The sequence below is a fragment of the Solanum stenotomum genome, chromosome 2 (assembly GCF_019186545.1).
Source record: "Solanum stenotomum isolate F172 chromosome 2, ASM1918654v1, whole genome shotgun sequence".
Taxonomy (NCBI): Eukaryota; Viridiplantae; Streptophyta; class Magnoliopsida; order Solanales; family Solanaceae; genus Solanum; species Solanum stenotomum.
In genome coordinates, this window is record NC_064283.1 from 11,850,675 (window position 1) to 11,872,809 (window position 22,135).

The 22,135-nt window shown below is 35.1% G+C and overlaps 4 protein-coding genes across 4 annotated transcripts in view; 1 reads left to right on the forward strand and 3 right to left on the reverse strand.

Annotated features, from left to right (window-relative positions):
- The window catches only part of LOC125855207 (tRNA(His) guanylyltransferase 1-like), an 84,110-nt gene that overhangs the window by 16,318 nt on the left and 45,657 nt on the right, over positions 1 to 22,135 (reverse strand). The window lies entirely within an intron of this gene.
- On the reverse strand, positions 4,302 to 7,148 carry LOC125855208 (glucan endo-1,3-beta-glucosidase 8-like). Its single transcript, XM_049534901.1, has 3 exons — positions 6,727 to 7,148; positions 5,364 to 6,154; positions 4,302 to 4,812 (listed from the first exon to the last, which is right to left on the reverse strand). Exons 1-3 carry the CDS (start codon positions 7,059 to 7,061, stop codon positions 4,505 to 4,507), a joined length of 1,434 nt encoding a protein of 477 aa, XP_049390858.1. The 5' UTR covers positions 7,062 to 7,148; the 3' UTR covers positions 4,302 to 4,504.
- On the forward strand, positions 8,746 to 16,482 carry LOC125855209 (S-adenosylmethionine carrier 1, chloroplastic/mitochondrial). Its single transcript, XM_049534902.1, has 13 exons — positions 8,746 to 8,801; positions 8,919 to 9,005; positions 10,578 to 10,685; positions 11,814 to 11,896; positions 12,296 to 12,372; positions 12,587 to 12,677; positions 13,348 to 13,401; positions 13,537 to 13,632; positions 13,780 to 13,869; positions 14,300 to 14,351; positions 15,223 to 15,284; positions 15,438 to 15,518; positions 16,139 to 16,482. The coding sequence occupies exons 2-13, from the start codon at positions 8,942 to 8,944 to the stop codon at positions 16,259 to 16,261; spliced, it is 981 nt and encodes a 326-aa protein (XP_049390859.1). The 5' UTR covers positions 8,746 to 8,801; positions 8,919 to 8,941; the 3' UTR covers positions 16,262 to 16,482.
- The window catches only part of LOC125855205 (uncharacterized), a 50,017-nt gene continuing 45,657 nt past the window's right edge, over positions 17,776 to 22,135 (reverse strand). Inside the window, exons 21-26 of the mRNA XM_049534897.1 lie at positions 21,922 to 22,043; positions 21,112 to 21,841; positions 19,936 to 20,190; positions 19,537 to 19,719; positions 19,004 to 19,342; positions 17,776 to 18,850 (exon numbers count right to left, since the gene is read on the reverse strand). Of these exons, the coding sequence (XP_049390854.1) occupies positions 18,101 to 18,850; positions 19,004 to 19,342; positions 19,537 to 19,719; positions 19,936 to 20,190; positions 21,112 to 21,841; positions 21,922 to 22,043 (2,379 nt within the window). The 3' untranslated portion in view covers positions 17,776 to 18,100. The remainder of the gene's footprint in view (positions 18,851 to 19,003; positions 19,343 to 19,536; positions 19,720 to 19,935; positions 20,191 to 21,111; positions 21,842 to 21,921; positions 22,044 to 22,135) is intronic.

The following is a 22,135-nucleotide window of genomic DNA, read 5'->3' on the forward strand; positions in this document are numbered from 1 at the left end:
TATATATATATATATATATATATATATATATATATATATATATATATATATAGATTTGAAAGAAAAAAACACGTAAGAAAATTTGAGTCACTTTTATCACATTAAAAATAGAGTAAATTTTAGGTTTAGCAAACATAAAAATCATATTTGTATGTTATAACTATAGTTTGTATAATTGCGCTCCATATCAAACTTTATATTTTATATGGCTATTAATCTGTATATTTCGTTATACATATACATAAAAAATATGTATTGGGTCTATTTGTATATTTTAGTATACAAATGGGTCCTGCATTTGTATATTTTGGTATACAAAAGGGTCATGCATTTGTATATTTCGATCTATTTGTATATTTTGGTATACAAATGGGTCATGCATGTAACACCTCGCTATTTGAAAGAACTAGAAAAAAATAGAATTTGGAAGAAACCATTTTTGGAAATAATCAAATTTGGAAAGTTTGACAAAATTAAGCCAAGGATGAGTTTTTGGACAACTTCAAACGACCATAAGTACTCCTAGCTTAGGATGAGTTAGGTGTGCTACAAGATACGGTAGGAAAGATCTTTGAATTATGTTTCCAACGCTGTCAAGTTTGCTCAATTTAGAGTTCGTATGAGAAAGATATGCTCATTTGAAGTTGGGTTATCTAGATAAGGAAAGTCAAAACGAGAATTTTTTAAGGGTATTATGGTCTTTTCACTACCCAAATAATTAAATTCGTTTTTGGTAATTAAGTTGGGGTCTCAACTAATGGGATTCAGTTTACGCTATTAAAATTAAGTTAGGGTTTTGAGAGAAGAGAAAAGAAGAGGAGAAAAGAGAAGAAGAAGCAAGGAATCGCCAAGTTCTTGAAGAATTGCCTGTGGATTTCGCCAAGGGTTGATCCCTACGAGGTATGTGAGAACACATATCATTGAGTTAGTTCACCCACGCGCCAATCATGATTCAATTCAGCGTAATTGTGTTCTTAAAAGAAAAGATTATGAGTTCTTGATGAAATTTGTTTAAGTTTCGTTTGAATCTTGATTATGAGTTTTAGAGGAGTTTTTGGGAGTAATTTGGTGAGATTTAAGGCTGTTTTGGAATGGGTACTTGTATACTTTGGTTGTGTATTGGATTCTAAGCGTTTGAGAAAGAAACTAATTGAATTTAAAGGGTTTAGCGTTGAAAAACGAGTAAAAAAATTCGTCAAAAACTTGGGGAGAGGGCTGGGGTGCCGCGCCACTCAGAGCTCCCCAAATGAATCTCTGAAGTTTGGGCTCTGGGGAGCCACGCCAACAAGTGCGCCCCAACCCAACTTCTGAAGTTTGCTCTCTGGCGCCCCGCGCCACTCAGAGCGCCAGGGACGCCATGTCATCTACCCTTTTCCACTCTTTTTCGTTTGAGTTTCCTAGCAATGTACCTAAGTTTTCTAGTTGATTTCTACACTCTAAGGTACGTCTAAACACCATGAAATCATCCATAAACATGAGATCATGAGCCTTGAATCCATAATCCAATTCAAGGAAAGTTAAGAGTCAAGTCAAGAGAAGTTCATAGAGTATTCCAAAAGTTTTTTACAAATGGTTTAACTTTCTTTTTAAGGCTTGAGTTTTGAGTTGAGTAAGGAGTAATAGTTAAGTTCATTTCAGATCAACAGGAACTAAGTATTCACAAGAGTTTAAAATGTTCACATTTAAACAAGAAAGGAAACATCGATTTTCAAGAGAGCTTTTAAGCTAGTTTTTGAGTAATTACCTCAAACCACAAAAAGAGTTTTGTTTTAAAACATATGAGCTGAGTATATTTTCGGAGTTTAGTATTGAGCACTGATATGGGGACGAGTTCATAATAACTCAAGTCTTCATAAATCATGTAGCCATCATGGGTAGAAAGGGTCATACTTTTTAGATGATACCTTAATGCTTTTTAGCATAGACTAGTGGATCCACTTAGTTGAGGCGTTCTATATCACGACAAGTTATATGACAGTTCTGGCAGAGTGGGCAAGACGTTGTATCATCACATTAGCTCATAGTGATGGTTGTCGGTGGGAAAAATCAATATACTTATAATGTCGAATCAGGATCAACTAGGAGAGAAATAAAGCATTGGGTCGAACTCTTATTTGGTGTCAAGGTAATAGCTATGAATAGTCATCGACTTCCGGGAAAGAATAGAAGGTTAGAGAAACTCCCACATAATTATATTACTTTATGATATGAGTAAATTGAGTTGTTATTTCGGTTTAAATGTTTTATATCAACTGCACCTTTACTGTTGTTTTATTTTTCATTTGAGTTGAGTAAAGCTAAGATAAATGTTCTTTTCAAATTCATTTCAAGCTTATGTCATGTTTAGTTTTCCCTTCGCATGCTCGTACCTTCAATGTACTGATGTCATTTGGCCTGCATCTTTTCATGATGCAGCTACAGGTAATCAAGATGAACATCCAGCGCGACGTTGATCCAGTTGAGCACTCAGAGTCAGTTGGTGAGCCTCCTTGCTTTTTGGAGGACCCATTTTTACATTGTTTTCAGTATTTCAGTTGTTAGGATGATCGGGGGTTTTGTCCCGACATTCCTCATTGTTTTAGAGGCTTCATAGACGGATAGTTATAGTTCTCTAGTATGTCCATTTTAGTTGTTTATGTTAAGACAATAAGTTGTCATTTTGGCTAGTCAAATGTTCTTTTAAGACATTCCAAGTTATTGCATGAGTTATCTTTTGAGGTTGTTCCTTATTATTTAAGTCTTCTGCTACAAGTTAAGTCAGGCCAAGGGTTCGCTTAGGGCCATCAATAGTTCTCGAGTGCCAATCTCGCCCAGGGTGTAGGCTCGAGGCGTGACACTACATTTGTATATTTTGATCTGTTTGTATATTTCGGTATACAAATGGGTCCTACATTTGTATATTTCGGTATACATNATAATAATCATATGACAATACAATAAGATAAGGACCACCAAATTACAAGTAACTCGATTCGGAGAACCAAGTAGATAAGCCAAAACATACCAAATTTGTCAGTTTAAGTTTACACTTCCATTAACATCAAACGAATAATAATAATAATACTATATTCAAGCAACCATTAACATTGGCAGGGAATAGATTTCAATTGAAATTTGTTTACCTGCGATAGATCTTGTCGTTCTCTCCTCTAAGGGTTTGTGCCGCAATCAGTTTGTGTTATGACTAAAAATTAATAAACTCCTTAACTTACTTTCCTATATAGGTCAGACTTAGGGTATTAAAATCAATTATGGACTTGACCCATTAACCATCAACTAATATAAATTAATTATTTCATAAAATTCTCTAGTATGTCCATTTTAGTTGTTTATGTTAAGACAGTAAGTTGTCATTTTGGCTAGTCGAATGTTCTTTTAAGACATTCCAAGTTATTGCATGAGTTATCTTTTGAGGTTGTTCCTTATTATTTAAGTCTTCTGCTACAAGTTAAGTCAGGCCAAGGGTTCGCTTGGGGCCATCAATGGTTCTCGAGTGCCAATCCCGCCCAGGGTGTAGGCTCGAGGCGTGACACTACATTTGTATATTTTGATCTGTTTGTATATTTCGGTATACAAATGGGTCCTACATTTGTATATTTCGGTATACAAATAGGTCCTGCATTTGTATATTTCGGTATACAAATGGGATGGCAAAAAACATGGAATATTTGCTGCAAATTACAAATAAAATAAACTATGGCTGTAACATTTAATTTGAATTAATAATTTGCTATTTCATACAATTTTCCTAAAAAAATATATGTGGACTGAAAGTAATCTTAGTTTAACATTAATTAAAACATATATGAATCAATAGTATAACAAAGGACAATATAACCCTTTTCCATATACTAATTATTTCATAATTAATTATTCTGTTATTTAATTTTGATACTTGTTTGATTTATGAAATGTTGTGAATTAATAATTAAGATATGAAAATTGAGTTTGCCTTGACAATGATATGTGTTAGATGTCAAACACATCTAAGAGGTATTTTGAAACGTGACAAACACATCGCACTTGATATTCATGAATGAAAGAGAAAGGGAAGGGGAATAGAAAAAAATTAAGCATAATCATTTAATATGCTACGAAAAGTTATATTACTACTATCTAATTGGTCCCCAAAATTAACCATTATATTAATCTACTTCCTATTATTAATGTTCCAATATTTTACCCACTTTCTTAAAAAGAAAATTTAATTATTCCCTACACAATCCAATATCATAGAATAATCATAGAGAAAGTGCATAGACCCATCTTAAACTTTAAAAAAAATTCAAAATTTTTCAAGAAATTTTAAGTTTATGTACATTTATTCCTTCCCATACAACAAAACTTGAGTGTCTTATGTTAATATAAATATACATACAAAATGAGACACCTAAAATTTTAACAAAGTAAACATTAGTAGTAGTACTTTATCTTAATTATATATTTCAAACCAAACAAATGTCTAATACATGACATTGAAAAGCAAGTTTAATTATTTTATTTTTTAGAGAAGTGTCAAAAAGAGGAAGAAACCAACAAGAATGTTAAGGATTGCATCCAAACCAATTCTTACTCCAACACTCTCCAAACCAATAGGGAATAAACAATTATCAACAGAAGCATTTTTCTCCACAATTTGTGCCAATCCATCAAAAACACAAGATTCAACATCTTGACCATTCATTTGGAAATACATGTTGAATGCATATGAAACATTTCCATCTCCATCTAACTTGTTGCATGATCCTCCATAATCCACTGCTGTACAATCTGACCTTGAGCAAGCATATTGTACACTTGAAGGTAGTTTACCTATGTAACAATAACAACAATGTCTCAGTCACAAACAAATTAATTAAGATCGATCGATATATATATGTTGAAGTAGCAAAATTAACTGATTATTTAGGTTGTGATGGAGTGGTAAGTACTCCTTCATCATTATTCAGAGATCTCGAGTTCCATTCCCATGAATGTTAAGCATTGCATCCAAACCTAGTTGTGGTGGAGTGGTGATTAAGTACTCCTCCATCATTATTTAGAGATCTCGAGTTCTATCCCTAGGAATGAAATTGTTGTTGATAGAGTCTTTCCCGTACAACTCTAGATTAATCATAATAACTATGTAAGTTTCATACCACTTGAGTTATTATGACAAGTTATTTGATCCAATTACAACATCTTAACCTAAGCAAATTCTGAACACATCGGATTATGACTCTTTATTAATTCGACCTATTCAGATCCATCCAAGTTTAACTCGCCCCAGCCATTCACCACCTACTAATTATCTAAATCATAAAAAACGTAAAGTTTTCAAAAATAAATAAATAGAGAGTAGTAGATTAAGTTGAAAATTTTACCTATATCTTCAGCATATTTGTTCAAAACACACCATTTGTTCTCCAAATACTTAACATTTTTTGCACCAATAGGCATTGCCTCATGTCCTTGTCCTGTAATATCCATTGGAAATTTAGGTTTTCCATCATACCTAAAAATACCCCAATGACGTTCAAAACTTCCTGGTAAAATACTTTTTTCATTTTCATCTGTTAAACTAAATAAATAATATTCAATAAATCCAGGGTATAATGGTGTTCCTTTTTTTGTAGCCATTTTCTTAAAAAATCCACTATAAAATCTTTTGGCTAATGTAACATTTCCATATAAATCTCCATCTGTTGGCCAACCAATTTCACCAACAATTATTTTCACACCTGAACAACTAGCTTTTTTCAACGATACAACTAATGTATCCAAATTCGCATCGAACATATTAGTGTATGATATTCCATTGTCACGTACTGCCTTTGTTTGACCATCAAAAAATGCGAATTCTATTGGGAAATGTTTGTTTTCATGGAGACTTAAGAAAGGATAAATATTTACGAGGAAAGGTGCGTTGTTGTCTTTAAAGAAACTGCAAATTTTTTGCATTAGGTCCCTTATGTCCGATCGGAAATCTCCCTGTGATGGACCCGAATTACCCGATTCGTAAACGTCGGCGTTTTGTGGGATTGTAGCTTTGATTTTGTCACCAAGGCCAGCTGAATTTAGGGCTTTTTGTACATTTTGTAAAGCTGGAAATGTTGATTTCAAAAATGAACCATTGTATGATTTCAAAAATGGTTCATTTCCAACTGCCACAAACCTTCAAGAAAAAAAAGAAATAATCAAAATTTGTGACGTAGCAATAATACATATATCCAAAATAGTTATCGCTTTAGAAAATCATGAAAACAAAATACATAAATATATTCTTTAACTTGACCTCAACTGCTCTCCAACTTTGAGTGTGCACAAATATACACTTAAACTGATACAAAATTGAACCAGTAGACACACATGTCTTACGTGGCATAATACACGTAGTACGCCACATAGAACACAAAATTGTCATGTAGGATATTACGTAGGCAGAATATGTCTATTTGTTCAATTTTATACAATTTTTTAAGTGCCTTCTTGTACACACCCAAAGTTAGAGGATATAATTGTCTGTTGAAGTCAAGTTAAAGAGCACATTTATATATTATGCTAAATATTGACATAATACATAAATATACCACTTAACATGGTTTCAGCTGGCATCTATACCCTCTAATTTTGGATGTGCATATATAGACACTTAAACCTATACAAAATTAAATACACACGTCGTACTACGTTTTTTCTCAAATCTAAGAATAAAGAGATCATAGGAAAATGCATGGTGGTGCTTACTTGATATCAACACCTCCATTATACAAATGTGTACTAACATTATTTTTCACCCATTCCTTAGCAAAATCATAATCATCAGCAAATTTTGCCAATTGATTATTTGGTATTCCAAGCATGACTTCAATTCCAGTACCAGCAAAGTACTTAACAGTCCAATGATCAGAATCAAATAATTTAACTTTATCAATCTTGTTATCTTTAAGCATTTGAACAATTGTTGAAGGGGGCAATGTTTGTGCAGCTTGTGTACCCCAATTAACACCAAGACCATATGCAAAACTAGTCGATAGCGCTAAGCAACATGCCCATATCAACAACAACTTAATATGAGCCATTGCTAGTGCTAATCCACTAGCTACCTTCTATATATGTACGTTGATTATATTCAATACGAAAATATATGTTCTTCAGAAATATGGTGATTTTTTTAGGGAGAAATGTGAATGAATGAAGTTGAGACAACTTTATTTCAAAATGAATGTATGAGCTAATGTTAAGGAGAGAAGAAAACGGACAAACACTAATTATTTCTTTTCTTTTTCTTTGGTATTCCTACAAGTTTTCAAATTATGGAAGGGAGGAGTTTATGCTTTTGTTTGTTATACTAATTTATATTTTATGTGTGTTGACGATATATATAATTTGTTTTTACGTCATCAAGTCAAGGTAATGATATATATAATGATTATGTGATTTTTTAAAATTGTAATATAGTATATTAAAGTAATAATTTATTATAATTAGTTGGGTGAATCAAACTCTACCTTCAACTTTGAATAATAGACATTCTTCTCCTCTTATTCTAATTAACTTTCTGAAAGTCTATTTTGTCCCTAGATTGTCAAGAATTAATCTATGCAATACCTGCCCTTTTAGGTTGCTCCTAGTTTGGGCAGCCTACAAGACCTTTACTTGGAGGAGGTCATATTACAACAGGATAGTATCCTCATAATGAATTTCGAAAAAATTAACAATCAGTCTCGAGTCTTATTCTAATTTATCACAATCAGTCTCAAACAAAGTGTCACAAAGTATATATATATATGCTACTAGATAGCCTTTTAGTGCCAAGTGTGTAATTTTTTCATGTTGAAATGACGGTCCAACTTTTTTGGCCTATAAAAAAACTTCTAGAAGGAAGGGAGACATCGAAGAATTCCAAAAAAACAATACACTAGTCTTTCATCTTCTTCCCTTAGAAATTCTATGAGAGAGTCTATACCTTTGAGCAATATCTATTCTTGTAATTAATCATCGCCTTGTAGGTTTAGCTAAAAGAAAATGAACACGATTGACATTAACCTACTTATTTTTAATTACTTTTTTTTATAAATTGTATTATTAATTAAAATTAATGATCATTTTTCTGATAAATAATAACCTTCACCTCCTCCTAAAATATTGACATGGCAAAAGTATACACACTCTTTTAGACGCGTGAAAGTAAGAAAAACTAAATATCAGCTTCCAAATGAAATGAGTTTTTTTTTAGTTGTTAATTACCACATAATCATATATAGTAATAATTTATTTGTTTCAATTTTTTTTCCTTACTTCTTCTTAATATATACATATATCTGAGTCTGAAGTCAAAAGGACAAAAAGATTGATCAAAAAATTTCAAAAGGACATACAATTCACAGAAGACACCAAAAATAATAAAGGTGTAGAAGACCCATATGCCTTACCCCATTCGCCTATAACAGTGTCATTCGACAACCTTGTAAGAAACATTATGCCTTGCGCTTTATATTCTAATTATTTTTGAAACTCACCCACTATTCTCCTTTACATTCCAAATATTTTTAATTCTTCCCATAAATTGATTCCTCTTTTTCTTTTTATATATATTAACAATACATAATTAAAATTATGGTTAAATTTTCTTATATTAACCATAAATTATATCATTATTTTTTTTAGTGAAAAAACAACACATGCATTTGTTTTAGTACCCACCTGTTTAAACAGTTGTACTTTGCTCAGCTGTGACACGTACGATATAAGATAGCAATGGCTTTTCAAGAACCAGAAGCTAACAAAGAGAGGCTCCAACTCCAACTTCCCAAGAACTGGTAATTTTCCCCCAACCCCACTAATATTTTTGATTAGCTTTTGAAGTTCTCATTTTTATTTGCAAATGATATCATAAAAGGTCTCAAATTTCTGTTGTTTTTTGGTATTGGGTGAAGAAAAGAGAATTTTAAGGTTCAAAATGGGGCCTTTTGCATTAGCTTTGGATACAAAGAATTCTTTTGCAGCCTCCTCTTCTGCTACAGGTAATTTACAAGTGAACATTGTAAGTTTTGCTATCGTTTTACTTTTTCTGATTTTTCACCATTTTCTTTGGGTTGTTGTATAAGGAAGTAATGATTTGAGTGTACTGTTATGGAAGAGCGTAATTGTTTGGAGTTTGGACTGATATAAAGGGAAAATTTTTGGGCATAATTTGTCTTAAACTGACATTTTACAGTGTAGAAATGCTAATTTAGGTGTTTTTTTTGGTGGGTGGATGGGTTGGAGGGATAACAACAGCATACCCAGTGGAATACCACAAGTGGGGTTTGGGGAGGGTAGAGTGTATGCATACCTTACCACTACTTCGTGAAGGTAGAGAGGTTGTTTCTGAAAGATCGTGGGAGGGATAATGAATTACAATTAATTGCAGGGTTAATGTATGATATATTTGATTTAAGTTTTGATTGAAACTAAAGGTAGGTGTAGCTATAATCATATCCGGAAATTGCAAGGGTAACTGATATTAGTGATTCTGCTTGTGCGTGAATATATGGGAGTGTAGGGTTCCACTGGTCCCCTTTGTGGCTAAGAATGAGTACATGTCCAGTATAATTCCACAAGTGGGGTGTGGGGGTCTGGAGAGGGTAGAGTGTACGCAGACCTTGCTCTTAACTTGTAAGGGTAGGGCGGTTGTTTCTGGTAGATCCTTGGCTCACGAACAGATGAAAAGGAGGCAGTAACAACAACAAGATAATAAGATAAACAAACTGGAAGAAATAAACATGTAGTACTAGAGATTTAAGAATATTAGCAAACATTTTTTGGGTTGTAGGGACAGAAAGGAATCGGAGATGTTTTGATGGAATATCAGCTCCTAATCATTTCCTTATGTGGCTAAGAATGATGAATAAAGTAATTATAATTTTTAAGGGATTCTAGTTGTTGAACATTGGGATCTCAAGATCCAAATTAGGTCACTAAACCAACTCAATTACTGGATTCAGTATTTATTGGAGTCAGTGTTTTTCGTACTAATATTTTAATTTGACAGTGTTGTCGTAATGTTGTTAAATTAAGTGCATGTACTTTGAATTACATATCTGATTGCTAATATGTACTGCTACTTGTTGGTTTTGAACAGACGACACTTACTAGTGATAGTAGTGAAATATTTCTGTTAGTTACATTAAGGAAAACTTTTTCCTTCAGAAAATACAATTAATCAAGCAAAACTGTTTAGTGTAATGATAGGTCTAGCTTAATGGCTCAATAGATTGAATGGTGCTCCTTTTAGAAAGACAAAAGTTTCTTTATACACTCAACTTTAATTGTTTAATGAGATTAACTAACTAACTAACTACTCTTGAGCTGATGTCTTGAATACCAATGGTCACAAAGCAAGCATGAAATAGAGAGGTGGCAGTGATGGTTTCATTTCCATTATTAAAATGTTCTTGTCTCTTTGGCAAATTATACTTAAGAATAAGCTCTAGGTTTCTTGATGAAGGATTAAAGAATAACCATGCATTGCCCCATATTAGGATGTAGATTCATATTGATTCTTCGTCTTGTAGTTTCCGGTTCTTTCTTGAGGATGTGGTTTGATTTTGCAGATGCATCTGGCAGAAAAATGGATAACCTTCAGATGGTACCAAAAAAGTTCTTTGCATCAATCAACAATGAAGAAGAGAAACCATTTGATTTTCTACGGATACTATTTGGTATGTCTGCTGAAATAATAGTAATTAAATGATGATATTGGAGCATTCTTGTCAAGTCGTCATATATCCTGAAGTTGTCGCTCTCTTTATTTTTCTTTTATTTAACGGCTGCTCCCAGCTTGCCCACAACCAACCTCCACCTCCAACAAAACACATCCTCCCAAAAAGAGGGAAAAGAAGGAATTAGGAAAGACAAATAAGAAGATCATTTCTTTCTCTCTACACTCTGCAGTTGACAGATAAGAACTCTCTACATCAATCTGGTTTCCCAACTTCCCCTTTCATTTATTATTTTGATTTCATTTACAAAAGTACTTCAACATTTGTAGGTAGGAATTGAACAGCCACACCACACAGATATTTGAATAGTAAAGTCTTTTGTCAAAAAGTCATTTTGACTACTTTTTTGTTATAGAGCTGGTATACCGGGGATTCTTCCAACATTAATAAGATCATTTACCTTATTTTAGAAAATGTTATTGAGTCACTAGTAAAAAATGTTCTTGAGTGTCAGCTGAGAATTCAAGTGATAAGCCTGTCAAATGGTAGAATGGTTTTTTCTCTGGAGCAACTTCGTGCTTAAAAGCTTATGATGGCATCATAATTTCTTTTTGACAAGGTTCATTAGTAGTAAAGGCTCAGTACTAAGCTAGTAGTGGGACAGAGTACATCATACAAAGCTGGATAGGTATATGATGCATCATGCTCCCAGGACTTAGTTCAGGTGGCAAAGGTTGAGGGACTTGACTTAGGTCACAGGTTCAAGCCCTTGCCATGCAAACTAAGGTTGGTATTTTAGTGGAGAAGGGTAGAGGGGTGGGCCTATTATCCCCTAGTTTTGAAGAGTGTGGTTGCTCCTAAGGATTAGATTTCTCGGTCATAGAAAGAAGGTGGTATATGATGCATCATCTTTATCTAAAAAAAGAAAGTATATGATGCATCATCTTTATCTTAAAAAAAGAAGGTATATGATGCATCATAATTATTTCATACTAGTTGGGCTACAGATATTAATAACATAGAGTTCCCCAACTGCTAAAAGAAAATATTTCAGTTATCAAAACTATCATAGGACAAGAATCTTTTGTTTCGAGGTTTGGCTTTTCTAATTGTGGTTAATTTGTGCAGAGGGTGTGATAGCAGGAGGGACCGCCGGTGTTGTTGTTGAAACAGCTTTATATCCCATTGATACAATAAAGACACGGCTGCAGGTAAGTTAATTGTTTATAACCGAAGTCTATATCAATTATATGAGTGATTCTACCATGCTTGAATTGGTATCTTTAGTAGCTTCACAATTCACAACAGGCTTTTTAAGGATTCTCGAGGCTATTAGCTCCTTATGTTGACAGACTGGAACAAAGAGATGAGGAAAGGGTAGATAGATAATTTAGATAGAGTAGAACTTTTGAAGTATTCATAGCTACATTTTATTGCGTAGTCCAGTTGACATTCCATTTGCATACAGCTGAGTAGTTATATTCAGGTTTACTGCCATTAAAATAGTTGAATGCAGAGCGCCAGGCCTCTTTTCATTTTAATTACATTATTTTCAGTCTGTTGTTTCCCCCTGAGTATTCGAATCATCAGTGCATTGCTTCCCTGTGCAGGTAGCTCGTGGTGGAGGACAAATAGCCTTGAAAGGGTTGTATTCTGGGCTTCTTGGAAATCTTGCTGGAGTCCTACCGTAAGTTGTAGTAACAAAGTACTATTTAATAGTATAGAACTAAGTATATCAGTCTCCATGACACGTGCACTTTTGTCAACCGATGCAATTGAAATTCTCTTTTGCAACCATAACTAGCTTTCATTTATTGAGGTGAACAACCCTATTTTCTTGTACGGTTTCTTACCTAAGGGTATTTAATAGCAGTTTCTATTGATCCTGTTCTCTCGTGCAGGGCTTCTGCTATTTTTGTTGGTGTATATGAACCGGCAAAGCAGAAGCTATTGAAGATGTTTCCTGAAAATCTTAGTGCTGTGGCCCATCTTGTGAGAATTTCTCCTCCCATTGTCATGACAGCATTTGATCTTGTTTTCTAGTTTTTTTGAATCAAGCTGGTCTTGTTTTCTAGTTTGTGATGTGACATACGACATACACCTATTCATTAATAGAACTTATGTGACTAAAAATCATTTTTAGAACTTTCTAGTGGGTGTTTTATGGAATATACTGTTTCCATAGTCATTATTCCCCACGAAAAAAGAAAAAGGTACCACATGGAGAAGAATTTGAGGACTAAAAGGAACACAACTGTCAGTGTACTAGATGATATGATACATTACGAAACTAAGGTAATTAGCTAGTGGAAATGTAGATGCAATGAAATAAGCAAAGAAACATGACATAAATCTTGCAGTCTGTCAAGCACACACTAAATCCTGGTTACTGAACATGATTTCATATCACCTCATGAATATTATTTATTCCTGTAAATTATACATGCATTTAACTCTATCTGGAATCTTCATAAAGTTGGTTTTCACAGGTCAATATTCTTCAAGTTATGCCTACACATTCTTGTGGTATTTCAAATATAAATGTTCACAAATGAAAGTTGCTTTTGTATCTCAGTATCTGACGTCTGAATTCTGAAGCATGCATATTACTCATTCAATTGTGATTTATGTTTCATAATAAGAACTGCCAAATTTCATTCAGACTGCTGGTGCTTTAGGAGGCATTGCTGCTTCCTTCGTTCGTGTTCCAACTGAGGTGAGTGATTTTTTTTTTGAGATTTTCAGTTTCCTGAATATCATGATTCTCCTTTTGTTATCATTCTTGATTTTGCCTGTTTAGGATATTCCCTTTGTTAATCTATTGATTGCGTTTGGTTTCTTGACACTACAGGTCATTAAGCAGCGAATGCAAACTAGGCAATTTGCTTCGGCTCCTGATGCTGTTCGCTTAATAGTCTCAAAAGAAGGTTTTAAAGGTCTTTATGCGGTATGCTTGTTCTTTAATGTCACATATCTAGTTCATTACAATTTTCGGGTATTACTGGTTCAGTTTTCTGCAAATGATAGCTGGGTGCAACTTTCACATGATAGATATAACATTGGTTTATTTTATCATAATATGGGGATTTTGTAGGGATATGGGTCATTTCTACTTCGAGATTTACCATTTGACGCCATCCAGTTCTGTATCTATGAGCAGCTGCGGATAGGTTATAAGCTGGCTGTAAGTATCCTTCTTTCCCAGATGTTGAGAGCAACTTTCAATATTATATGAAACTTACCCATTTCTCTGTTGAATAATTATGTGTGATAGAGCTTCATTCGCATGTAGTCTAAATTTTGATGTACAACTAAAGAAAATAAGAAAAGGTTTTGCATAAACTGGTATATTCATACTTGAACAGAAATTCTCTGAGCTCGTTTCTTCTTGTCTTTCCTCCTTGCATGCTTGACTTCTCACTTCAGTAGCATCAAAAGTTCATGGAATAGTGTTTGAACTAACAAACATGAGGACGTTAAATTTGCTTATTTGCTTTTCCACTTCAATCATGGATGGAGATAATCAGATGCTTTACTGTTTGATTGAAAAAGGTATGGCACTAGTCTTAAATACTAAGATTGATATCAGAGCTGCCTTATGTATCTCTTACCAGGCAAAAAGGGAATTGAATGATCCAGAGAATGCAGTTATCGGTGCTTTTGCTGGTAAACCACCTTCATAGTCCTATTATATGTCCATCCATTGGTAGTCCTCGATAAGGCATGCTATTTTTTTATTTTAATAATTCAGCTGCTGACTAGAGGGTGTCACTTGCTCTTTCATTTAAGCTTGAAGTATCAAGAAATGTAGGCTCAAGTAAAGATAAGTTGTACATTGCACAATTAACAGGGTGTTTAAACCAACTAATTGCCCAGTACTGACTTAAATCACATAATGACCTCTACAATTTTGTCTTCCTCCTTTGGATTAATAAATTGGAGTAGGAAATGATAAAGCATGGCCTAACTTCAAGAACAAAACAAGCATTTGCCATCTATTCTTGTTTGAATTTCTCTAGATTTAGAACCTATGGATTTTAAGAGGTAGAAAACTGAACTGCAGGGTTCTTTAATCACACTCTTGAAGAGTTGTACAGTGATCCATCAATATGGAAATCCTTTGGGCCAATCTGGAATCTCCTCAAAAGAGCTGTCAGTTATAAATTGCCGTACCAGCGCTGGAACACATCAATGAAATTTATTCATTACTGATTTTTTTTTGCTACGGGGGGATTTGGGACACAAATGGTACCTATTAAAAGTTATGCATCAAAGCGTTCTTTAAGTAATGAAGAAAAGACTGTTGAATTGCCATTTCAGTGAATGAATACACAATGTTGAGCGACGATTGACATGATTATATGACTAAAAGTAATTGCTGTGTGGGAAACGCAAATTACTGAAATTCTGTTTGTTTAGCCTGTCTAGATTTATAACTTTTCATGTTGCTGCAGTAAATATATGATTTTCCTGCGTCTGCATGTACATAATGAACCCCTTCTCTACAGCTATCAATGGCTACCGTTACTTCTTGCAGGTGCTCTAACTGGAGCTATAACTACTCCTCTTGATGTCATTAAGACAAGATTAATGACTCAGGTACTTGCTTGCTTCACATGGTACTCAAATTCTCTGTCTCCTAGTCTCTTCATCCAATGCATGCATGGCTATTACAAAATGACACTTCCATAAATGGCAAGACTACCTTTTCATTTAATTTAGGTAATGAATTCTAGTCTTGTTCCTCTGCAGGGTTCTGCCAATCAATACAAAGGCATTGTTGATTGTGTGAAGACTATTGTTGCAGAAGAAGGGCCTCCAGCACTTCTAAAGGTAAATGGATCCCACAATTCCTTTTAGACTGCAGTACTAGGACCCAAACCTGAGTTCTTTTATCCTGGAGACTCTCTTTTCTTGGTTTGTGTATTTCTCTTTTATGGAAAATCAAATGGATGATGAAAGAGCTTAGCATCCCCACCCCACCTTTCACCATTTTGGTATCCTGGGATTACGACGGGTGCAAATATTAAAAGAGAGCCATGCCCCGAAACTTACATTTACGCTGAATTCTGGTCCTTTAATTCCCTAATCACTAATTATTTATAACTCCATGCTGCATAACCAGGCCCGATTTTGATGGGACCCTAATATAGTCATAAACTGATGCCACACATTTTCCTCATCTTCCGTGCATATAAGTAAATATCATGTACTTTGTCTATCTTCTCCTAACATAGATATGTCATCCTAAATATTGCATCAAATAGAAGCTGCTAAGGACTTGCAACAAGGAATATTTCCACGTTTCTCCCACATCTACTGAGTTTCTTTCTTCTTTTGTTTTTTCTGACTTGCAATAAATATGTAGGTGTACCATTTGAATCTGAAACTTATCAGTCAGTCTGATACATGCTTGTTTACCTCTGTTTGTTTGGAATTAAATTTCATTATAGGGTATCGGGCCAAGAGTGCTTTGGATAGGCATTGGAGGATCAATATTCTTTGGTGTTCTTGAGAGAACAAAGCGATACCTTGCCCAAAATCGTCCTGATAATGCTACCTCAAAGAAGGATTAGTTTCTATGGTTTTCTTGTCACTAGCAGCATGGTATGGTTAAAATTGAATCTAGTTACCATTCAGTATTACCGCCATTTGCAGAAAGTCGACTATGCTAGAAAGTAAGTATCCATAGAGCTATAAAGAGATCAGCTGTCCTTGGAATTAATGTACAAATAGCAAAGATAAGTAGCATCTCTGGTGATAAAGGTCCTGTTGTGGCCAAGGGAATTTTGGATGATGGAAGAGTTCATTTATTTCTTCAAGTCATAGTATGTTTATTCTCATGCTCATGCATATCATTTATTTCTACTTCCTTTTCTTCAGTGAGCTGAACTCCCTCTTATTCTGCTCTTTGCTTTTGAATTATTGGGTTAGACAAGTTGTGGTAGCTCTAGAATTTATAATTGTGCTTTCTCTTCTAAGTTTTAACCTTAAATTATGTATCTTTACAAGAGGCAAATCAACCTGCAGATAAACTTTTTGATGTTAACCATGTCTTCAACTCTTATGCTAATCTCGTCAAGGGCCTTCTAAATTTGGATAGAATGGATTTGATCACCTTCAAATGAAAAAGAACAAATGATGCCTACCTTCTTTTTGAACCTCCTTAGATTCGTAGTTTAGGCTACACATCCTTTTTATCCAATTTTCTATTATTCCCTATCATTTCAGAAAATTACAAAAATTCTTCTTTCGGATACATAAACTATCATCCCAAGATTTCCCCCCTTTTTTCATGTCTAAAATCACTCCATGGTATCACCAATTATCTCAATCACTTTATTCTTGAACTTCAAATCTATTTTCTTTCTAATTTATCAATTACAAGTTATTGAAGGGATAGTTCTTCTTTATCTTCTTTTTCATCCAATTTTTTTTTCACATCAGGTATCGTTTTTGTTTTTTTGACTTTTAGTTTTTTCATCTACAAATTTAGTCGAAGAAGGATGGATCTTCAACTTCAAAATCGATTGTGGAAAAAATGCCCAAAAATAGGGGGAAAAGGTCGAGTTGTGGGTATATGTGTTTTTATGTGGGTTCAAACTTAACTTTAACTTTTGATTTTTGACCAATAACCAATCCTAAACACATAAATAATACAACTTCTTTTCTGATACAAATACTAATTGGAAATAACAACTGAACTAATACAGCTAGTTTTCTGATACAAACACTAATTGGACATAACAACTGAACTGATAAGAAATAACAACTAAGAAGAAGAAGATAGACAACTTCACATAAAAATGAAGACATAAGGTGTTTAAATCAGATATATTATCGAAATTATTTTCTCTTCTTCGTTGAATCACATCTTGTTTAGCTACGACAAATTACCTTTAACAAAACACGAATTAGATTTATAGCTTCAACGTAATATTTAACACCTTAAACATGCATTATCCTTTCTTCTAATACACTCTATCAAACGACCCCTAAATGTAAATGGTCACGTCATGAAATAAAGACAACTAGCTACTAAGATTTCTGAGAAGATAAATTGGATCACCTCAGGCAACTCACAAAAATAAACTCCCATCCACTTAAATTGCTTATCAACAAAAGAATTTTGTACAACATTGAACATCTCCTTTAATGTACATTTCTCTTTTAAACAACACCACTTCACTTAGTTTTACCAGGCTTTAGCTCAGTTGGAAAAGTAAGTTGGGCAAATGAACAAATAAAATGATGCCAAAATTTGCAGATCATCAACTCATCACACCTAATCACCTCTTGTGTCTTCAAGAATTCAGGCTGCTTCCTACAAAAGCTAAATTTGGTGGACAAAAACTCAAAACTGAATACTGTATCAGGCGCCACCGATTGTAAGAGGCCTCATGTTGAGTCTCTTATTACATCAGTGGAAGGTAACCTCCTCCATGACCTTTCCTCAAGACAAGAGGCCCAGCACTGTCAGGGACTTTATCGAATGCTTTATTGCACGCATTAATCACATCGGTAAATCCTGTTGCGATGGTAGCCAGTTGGTATCGCAACCTCAAGTCCCTAGTCCTTCTCAACAAACATCTGAATGATCTCCCGAGATATTTCGCCCAATCAGCTGGGAGCCCTCCCCCGGTCAACCACATAGAAAATTGTGACTGATCCCCCCTTGCAGCCACTTCAGCCCTGTAAAATCTAGCAAGTTCAAGAAGCATTGAGGGTTGAAGGGGGAGCACAGAAACAAACTCAGCCATAAACCGTTCGATGAGCTCTGGTCTTAGCATTTGATTCCAAAGTACTAGAGCCCATTCACCTGGCTGGTTAAGACCATAAGCTTCAGCAACAATTAGTGCTTCTTGGAAACGGGTTTGTTCGACCAAGGCCCTCCGTGCATTAGTTTCAGACAGATAGATAAAGTGTAAGTCTGGCATCCGAATCTGAAGATAGAGAAGTAATGCCTGTGCACAACTTTGGCGTGTTTTGCTCCCAGCATCAATTGAAGAGTAAACTTCAGCAGCTTCAATGAAGTGCCCCATGGAAGCCAAGAGCTCATCAGTCTGATCCTTGTCAGAACGGAGGGACCACTCCTTACAAGATTGGTGTGCTCGTGACTCCAAAAGAGAAGCAGTCTCATTTTTCATATCAAAGCGGCTATAAACCTAAGGGGAAATAAAGAGGTGCATGTTATTTACTCTCAAAAAGGTGCATTTTTTCTGCTTTAAGGAAATGATAACATTTTTTGGTAGAAAAATCAAATTGTATCAAGGGGGAGGATAAAACATCTATTAACATGAAATTGCACAAGTACAAACCATGGCAAATGCATCGAGATCATTGGGATTAAATTGCTTGAGTAATGTGAGAACAGCCATTCTGAATCCTCTTACTTCCTCGTCAGCATCGTTAGCATCAACAGCAGCTGAAAACTTCTGAAGAAGAAGATCGAGCTGACCATTTTCAATAAGGATACCAAGAATAAAATTAAGTGCATGGAAGTTCCCCACTCCGGTTACCAAGCGAGCTAAACATGGAAAATCGCCCTCAGATACATAAGCCTCCACCTTTTTGAATGCAAGATCTACAAGAACATCAACACCATCGAGGCATGCCGAGGACTTGTAGAAATGGTGTGACAAAATGAGAAGCTCAACCTGAAGAACAATTTTTGCAGAGAGAGGATGTGACTTCAATTATGCTGTAATACTAAAAACCAAAGAGCAAATAGCTCCCCCATTACCAACTTTATGGTGACATTCAAACACTAACTTAGTAAGTCCATGGTTTACAGAACAGGGCTTTCATGATGCTGAAAAATGGGAGATCATCTAAACGAGGATACACTTACTTCACAGGCATGTGGTATTCCTTGACAAGTGGCAACTAAACGCAGTAAAGCATGGCCAATTTCTGGTTCAGAGGGGCAAAGCTCAGCCCACTTCAAGAAATCAGAAAATCTCCACAATAAAGGAGCAGGTCCCTCCTCTTTTTGAGATTCCATGTAACCTCCACGATGTGCTGCTAGCAAACCCTGCGATGAGATAACATTTGTAAATACAGAGAACATCATAGACAACCTGAACCGCATACTTTTCATACAGACAATAGCTTCGTTACTGGACAAGCCCTGATGTAACCTAGCCAATTTCTACACTCACTCAAATTTGATGCCACCATAATATTCAGGGATTTTATTTTGAGTCTATCCACATGCTCCTGGGGGAATCAAGGACAAAATAAAATGTACCTTCAAAAATGATTCCGCAAGAATTTGAGCAATACTAGCTGCAGGCATACAATGTGATTGAACTAAGAGCTTTGCTTCTTCAAAAGAGTCTTGCGCTTTTAGAGAAAGCAATTGTAAGAGTTCAATGGGAGGCTTCTCAAATGCTTCTGAAAATGAAAGACCCAAAACGTTTGCTGCCTTCACAACTGATATTATTCGCCTGCAAAGGCCACGTCCCCTACCTTCAGTTAGGAGTAATGCAAAACTTTCCAGTACCTGAAGTGAAACTAGATATTAATTTTCTTTTCTTTCTCGTGTTGCAAAGAATCTAGGACAACTGAAATTTCAAATGATGAAAGCTAAATCAAAGTGTCAAAGTAGAAGTCTGATCATGAATAACAACATAACCCAAGTCTAGCCCATTTTTATGTTGGTGAAGCACTAGTTGAAAGAATGTCAAATTAAACATTACATGTTAATAAGCACTTTATGTGCTGAAATTATTTTTAAAACATGCAGTTTGTATTTGGTTTACAGTGCTGAAACTAATAATAAGCACTTGACGTGTTTGGTAAAGAAGTGTTGATAAGCTCTTCTTTTGATAAAATGACCAAAATATCCTTAATATTTTTACAAAACATTATAGATTTAAAAGTATCTTTGCAAGAAAAAGGACAAATGAGGATATGAAACAGAGAGGATGTTAAAGGTGTTGTTTGGGAAAAGGCATTTTGATAACTACAAAAAAATATTAAGGATAACATAGTAAAAATCTTGGTAAAACTAAAAGTGCTTATTAGCTTAAAATACACAAGTTAGGGTGACCAACTTATGGGTTTTGGATGATTTTGACTTGTATGAACTTTGAATGTTACCATCACACGTAGATAAGCCAGTTTGACCAGCTTATGAGATGACCATATAATCTTCCTATATCCTCCCCCCCCCCNTACGCTCCCACTACCAAGCCTTCCAGTTTTCGTGTTAAACTGAATGTACTTCCAGCTGGAGCCTCAGAGCAATTGGTTGGAAAGCTAAACCAGGAAAATAAATGCCAAAGTGTTGTATAGTGTTTCAAATTGTCAATGCAGAAATGATTGGGGAAAGAGGGATATGAAGGACAGTCAAATATATATTTTTGTCAACCTAAATGACCTGGAACAAAAGAAAAAAGAGGAGATAAAACCAAATGATTACCTGGAGAGGATCAATCACGTGTTGATTAGGGAAAAGATCGTATGACTGCATAACAGAACGAAGTTCACCATCGAGCACCAATATCGATGCTTTGTTGTTTGGGGTGGCAATTGCAGCAAGCTTTAGGGCAGCATCAACAAGTTTAAATTCAGATGGTATGCAACCTGGAGATAATTTATGTTGAAGCTGTCGGGAAGCCGCAATTTGTCCAAATTCCAGAAGAGAAAGGACAGCCCGTTCTAGCTCTGCAGGTCCAACTCTTTCCTCCCACTTTGAGAAAGTTGCTTCTATTTTAAGGTTTTCATCAGGTAGCTGTGAATCCTCCTTCACATTAAAATTAATGGAGCCAGTTTCAGGCTCATTACTTCTGTCCACTGGATCAGCTAAAGACTTTCTTGAGGGCACAAAGCCTTTGGCTCTCCTTTTAACTTTTGCACTGCCCAAAATGGTACCTGAGCTAGAATCTGACATCTGAGTGGTCTTGAGATGTGATTGATTACTTTCTCTTGTATCATTCCTCTCTCCAGATTTGTTTCTCACTGAATTAATGTGGTTATCCATTTTAGTAATAATGCTTGCAGTTCGGTCAATAATGTTAGGCCCCTTGCCACTTGCAGGTTCACGACTAGAAAGGGTAAGCTCTCCCTCGCTTTTCACTGGAGTCTCTGATTCAACAGCCAATAGCCATGCTCTAGTTTCAATTTCTCTCAAAAGATGCAAGGGACAAACTCTGATACATTTATCCAAGAGTCATATCAAGAGGTATTACAAATGAATATGTCAAATGGGGGAGCTCAGTAAAACACTTACGGGCTGCATTGAGTAATCATTCCACTCAACCATTGTAGAGAAAGCAACAACAGTTCATGAAGCTCTCTGGCTGGGAGATCTTTCTCCGCTGCCTCTGCATGCTTAAGGAAAAATAATCCCACCTACAGATTAAAGGTTCACCGCACCCAGATAAGGAAATTAAACAAGTCTCAATAGCAATCATCAGGTGAAAAAGCATCCAGACAAACACCGC

What these genes read in the sequence shown, in the direction of transcription:
- LOC125855208 (XM_049534901.1), bottom strand. Translation starts at nt 7,061, where the DNA reads ATGGCTCATATTAAGTTGTTGTTGATATGGGCATGTTGCTTAGCGCTA. An exon ending in AATGGAGGTGTTGATATCAA is followed by an intron (nt 6,155 to 6,726) that starts GTAAGCACCACC and finishes TTTTTCTTGAAG; the next exon opens with GTTTGTGGCAGTTGGAAATG. An exon ending in CAAATATGCTGAAGATATAG is followed by an intron (nt 4,813 to 5,363) that starts GTAAAATTTTCA and finishes ATTGTTACATAG; the next exon opens with GTAAACTACCTTCAAGTGTA.
- LOC125855209 (XM_049534902.1), top strand. Translation starts at nt 8,942, where the DNA reads ATGGGGCCTTTTGCATTAGCTTTGGATACAAAGAATTCTTTTGCAGCC. An exon ending in GGATAGGTTATAAGCTGGCT is followed by an intron (nt 13,870 to 14,299) that starts GTAAGTATCCTT and finishes ATCTCTTACCAG; the next exon opens with GCAAAAAGGGAATTGAATGA. An exon ending in GGCCTCCAGCACTTCTAAAG is followed by an intron (nt 15,519 to 16,138) that starts GTAAATGGATCC and finishes ATTTCATTATAG; the next exon opens with GGTATCGGGCCAAGAGTGCT.